Consider the following 4,950-nt stretch of genomic DNA (forward strand, 5'->3'; position numbering starts at 1 on the left):
CAAATGCTTTGTCTGCTTGGAGTCAGTAGAGTTGCTGCGTGGGGATCAGAACAAGTCGTCCCATGAAACCCCGGCAACCAGAGCCTGATTGGCTCTAAAAGAGCCGATATGACCATCATTAAAACTCAACAGACACCAAATGGAAGAGCTGCTAAAGCTGCATAGATTAAACCTCCTGTTGTCCCTCTGCAACCAGCAGAGAAGCGCTGAGGAGCAGGTCTAGCTCATCATGCCGGGCCGGTCCAATGTTGAAGCAGAATCGGACTTATGGGCCCCATCAGCAGCATGAAGCCTGGCAGAGGGGCCTGGTGTAAAAGCAGTCAGTGATAACTGTGGTTTACTAAGATGCATTAATGAACAGCTAAAACTCAAATATTCAACTCATAGCATCAGATTGTTGCTATGGTAACAAAACAAACTATGAATGTTGTTCTTTGAACATTTACAAAGTAAACTTGCCAGCTCATTAAAATCTTGCATTTAAATGTTAAACATTTAAAATCTTGTAATTTATCTGCTGAAACCACTGATAGTCTCTTAGTTCATTTATGCCTTGGGCCGGCTCTAAATGTGATCCACTGACTGATGACTTAATTTGGATAATATCATTTATGCAATAATTGATATTTATTTTAAATGTATTTTTGTGTTTTGTTGTTTTTAAGATTCTATAGTTATGGGTTTAAGTAATGTTGTCTTCCAGTAACATAATTAATGATAAATATTTTGTTTCCTGTCAACTTAACGTGTTTCAATGTAAAACCCTGATGGATCGTGCCGCTGCTCTGCTTTCATCAATTTATTTTGTTATATTCATTCAGCACTTTGTTAAAGTGCTGAATGAATATATTTGACATCAACAACCGAGGTCGCCCCACACACACACACACACACACACACACACACACCTAGAAGAGCGGCGGATCTTCCTGTGGCTGGACCTCTGTACAGTGACAGTAAAGACATTCTGGTTCTGCTGGTACCTGATCCAGGTGCAGCTCCACCTGGTCTCCAGTTCTCAGGTGGTCCGGAACCGTCACCTGGTGGACCACGTATCCTCCGGCCCGGTTCACCGCCTCCACTGAGAACAGAACCTCCTGAGGGACAGAACACCTGGAGTCACCTGGAGACTCTGCAGACGTTTCCCATGATGCTCGGCTCACCTGCAGCCCGTCGCGCATCAGGTAGCCGCGGTCATGCGACTGGCCGCCCTGCTCCGAGTAGAAGCAGGTCCGGTCCAGAATCACTCCGCAGCGCCGACCCGGGCCGACTTCCGGAACCAGCACCCTGCCGTCGTACAGAGCCAGGACCGTCGCTTGGCATGCTGGGAACACTGGGAGGAGGGGAGGAGTTACGGCGTTGGCCAATCACAGGCTGCCTACCTGTGCGGGCGCCGCCTACCGTATCGGCCGTTCTCCAGGTGGTAGCGGTACTTGAGGCCGTCGTCGGTGTGAGGAACGCCGGCACGCTGCAGCGCCGCCAGGCTCAGGACGTCCAGCAGGAGGCGGGGCTGCGAGTCCGCCTGCTGCTCCGCCCGCATCTGGGCAGGTGACATCACCACTGACATCAGCTCCTTCACAATAAAAGCTCCCATGTAGTTTTTCACAGGAAGCCAAATAACCGCCATGATGCTGGAAGTGTCAGTCTGACCTCTGACCTACAGAGGACCAGCAGGTGCATCCTGGGAATCCCTCACCTTCTGCTCGTGGGAGACGAGGCGGTCCAGCTCCTGGCGGTCCACCTGGATGCCGCGTTCCTCCAGCATCAGGTCCACCAGGTCCAGAGGGAAGCCCAGGGCCCGGTGCAGCGACCACGCCACCGCCGCTGCGGACGAGCAGCAGGAAGTTAGCTCACCTGCAGACCCACACCTGCAGATCACCATGCGAAGTGCGGCGGCGGACCAGGGAAGGGGCCGCTGCCCGTCCGGAGGCAGGTCCTCTGGATCAGCCGGCTGCCGCGCTGCAGGGATGACAGGAAGTGACCCTCGTTCTCGTTGATGATGTCGGCGATCTGAAAGAGACGCCGCCGCTGGTGACCACTTCCTGTGACATCATTCATGTGCTGCTCCTGTGGACCAACACTCACCCGGTCCGCCTCCCGGAACAGCTCCGGATATGTGTCGCCCTGCACCAGAGGTCAAAGGTCAGCCAATGAAAGCACGTGGTTGCCAGCCAGAGGGATGATGGGAAATGTATTGTACCAGAGTCTGAGCCACGGTGGGGACCAGGCTGGCCAGCGAACCCGGCGGAGCCTGCAGAACCTCGGCACAGAACCGGACCGCCCGCCTCAGGATCCTCCTCAGCACCAACCTGGACCGAACAAAGGGGTCAGCGTGACATCACAGCGCCGCCAGCCGATGGGCCGCACACTCACTCGGAACCAGACATCCCTGGATGCACCCCGTCGGCGATGCAGACCGCCAGGGTTCGGATGTGGTCGGCCACGACTCGGTAGGCCCGGTCCACCTGGGCGTCCGGCGCCGCGCCCATCCTGCCGCCGTAAGGCCCCACCCTCGACCGCTGCGGACACAGCAGAGACAGGTTGCCATGACGACAGGCTGGTCGCCATGTCGACCACCGCCCTTCGAACCGACTCACCTGGTGGATGGCGTCCAGCAGCGGCGTGAACAGATCCGTGTCATAGTTGGAGCGCTTCCCCTGCAGAACGCCGACCAGTCGCTCCAGTCCCATCCCAGTATCCACGCTGAACTGGGGCAGCAGCCGCAGGCTGTGGTCCGCCTCCCTGAGGCAGACTGGGACCAGTTTACACGGGTCTGAGCTGGTTTAAACTGGTCTGAGGTGGTGTGGTATGAAGCCAGACCTGTTGTACTGGATGAAGACCAGGTTCCAGATCTCCACCACCTCGGCGCCGCCTGCGTTGACCAGCGCCGCCGCGTTGCGGCCGCCAACGTGGTCGTAGTGGATCTCGGTGCAGGGGCCACAGGGGCCCGTGTCCCCCATCTCCCAGAAGTTATCCTTCAGACCGAACGGAAGCACACGCGACGCAGGAACCCTGCAAAACACAGAACCCGGTCAGAACCAGGTCACATGGCCCAGAACCAGCCGCAGTCCCGCTTGGACCTACCCCAGGTGCAGCCAGATGTCCCGGGTCTCCTGGTCCGCCGACAGACCCGAGCTGGCGTCTCCTCCAAAGTATGACACATACAGCCTGTCTGCCGGTATCCCATAATGCTCGGTGAGGAGGCTCCACGCCATGCGGCACGCCTCTTCCTGTCACAAACAGACACGCTGAAGCCCCGCCCACTCAGCTGCGGAAGCCCCGCCCCCGCAGCAGAAGCCCCGCCCACCTTGAAGTAGTCCCCGAAGGACCAGCTGCCTAGCATCTCGAAGAAGGTGTGGTGCGTCCCGTCGCGCCCCACGTCCTCCAGGTCGTTGTGTTTCCCTCCGGCCCGCACGCAGCGCTGGCTGTTGGCCACGCGGCGCCACAGCGCCATCTGGCTGCGGGGGTCCACCGTGCCCAGCAGCACCGGCTTGAACTGAATCAGAACCAGAACCGGTTAGGACTGGAGCAGAACCAGGGCCAGTTAGTTACAACTGTTCCTCATCACAACCAGAACCAGGGCCACCTCCGTCAGGACGGTTCTTTTAGAGTTCTGGTCCAGGGGTGGTATCATCCGGTTCTGGTTCTTTGGGCCTGATTCCCTGCAGATTCTGGATGAATCCCTGCTGAACTGGACCAGAACCAGAACCAGAGGCATCTATCCGTGATTCAGTCTTCTCCTGAGCTGAACCAAACTGGACCGATCGGAACCGATAAGGTTATTTTCTGGTATCACTTCTTATATTTGGTTCTGATGTTTCTGACCCAGCTACAGGACAATTAAACAGTTCCGTGCAGAACTGTGTCAAACATACGTCTCGTTCATCCTGACTGGACCGAACCGGACCAAAACACGCAGAACCAGACTGACCTGGTTCATTCCAGCGTTCACGAACAGCAGGCTGGGATCTCCTCTGGGCCGAACCGGAGCGGACGGAACCAGTAGATGTTGGTGTTGATCCCGGAAGAAGTCCAGAAAGGTTCGACGGACCTGCGCGGCGGGCAGGCCGCTGAAGGAGCGCCCCGAGGCGGCGGAGAGCCGCCGCAGCCTCCGGAGCAGCAGGCGCATCATCTGGATCACAGCGACACCGAACCAGGTCGAACCAGAACCACGCACAGCCTCAAGGACTACAGGCGGCTTCCCGGGGCAGGCGCACTGCGACGCAGTTGTTCTTCTACCTCAGACAATTTGAACAGTCAGCGCTGCAGCGGCGCCTGCTGTCAGGGTGAAGCTACTACAGCTTAAAGAAACTGACAGGTTCGGCTCGGTTCTGCTAGAATTTACAAGGTCAGGATTTGCCGCTCAGTCATCGAGAGGTTGAGTGATCCAGAAATAATAATGATAAACTTTTAAAATATTAATATTCATCCCGTGACATCTGAGCTATTGATTGATTGATAAGTCTGGAACCGGATTTATTCTATGAATAAACGAAACTGAATTGTAACTAAACTGAACCTGAATTGAATCATCAAGAACTTCATGAAGCTTGAGTGTCTTTTGGTTCTGGGTTAGAGTTGCCACCTTTCAGAAATCAAAATAAGGGACGTCCACCACGGCGTGTCACCCTAGTCTCGTGGGGTGGGATGGCCGCTGCAGCTGTGGACAATATTTATGGCAGTGCTTTTTGTTTTTAAGAAGTGATCCAGAGGGGGCGCTGTGGGGGCGCAAAGCACAACCCACATATTGAGGCCTTAGTTAATGTGGCGGTGGTCGCAGGCAGCATGTCTTCCCCCCTCTCATTACCCACTTTCCTGTCAAACTACTTCCAAATAAAGGCAACTATAGCCAACAAAACCTTCAAAAACCAACAGTGATCCAGAGAGCAATCATTCATACTTAGAGTACTCCAAAATTGTACTCCAATCAGAGCAGCACACTTTAAACAC

General features: G+C 55.3%; 1 protein-coding gene across 1 annotated transcript in view; it reads right to left on the bottom strand.

Moving 5' to 3' along the window:
* aars2 (alanyl-tRNA synthetase 2, mitochondrial (putative)) overlaps positions 1-4,905 on the bottom strand; it is an 8,687-nt gene extending 3,782 nt beyond the window's left edge. Inside the window, 13 exon segments of the mRNA XM_007541443.2 lie at positions 984-1,097; positions 1,164-1,333; positions 1,402-1,540; positions 1,697-1,824; positions 1,902-2,010; positions 2,086-2,124; positions 2,201-2,309; positions 2,374-2,519; positions 2,598-2,742; positions 2,821-3,012; positions 3,085-3,230; positions 3,308-3,496; positions 3,932-4,905. Of these exon segments, the coding sequence (XP_007541505.1) occupies positions 984-1,097; positions 1,164-1,333; positions 1,402-1,540; positions 1,697-1,824; positions 1,902-2,010; positions 2,086-2,124; positions 2,201-2,309; positions 2,374-2,519; positions 2,598-2,742; positions 2,821-3,012; positions 3,085-3,230; positions 3,308-3,496; positions 3,932-4,132 (1,827 nt within the window). The 5' untranslated portion in view covers positions 4,133-4,905.
* Between the last annotated feature and the right edge of the window lie 45 nt (positions 4,906-4,950).

The sequence above is a fragment of the Poecilia formosa genome, unplaced genomic scaffold, assembly GCF_000485575.1.
Source record: "Poecilia formosa unplaced genomic scaffold, Poecilia_formosa-5.1.2 Scaffold608, whole genome shotgun sequence".
Taxonomy (NCBI): Eukaryota; Metazoa; Chordata; class Actinopteri; order Cyprinodontiformes; family Poeciliidae; genus Poecilia; species Poecilia formosa.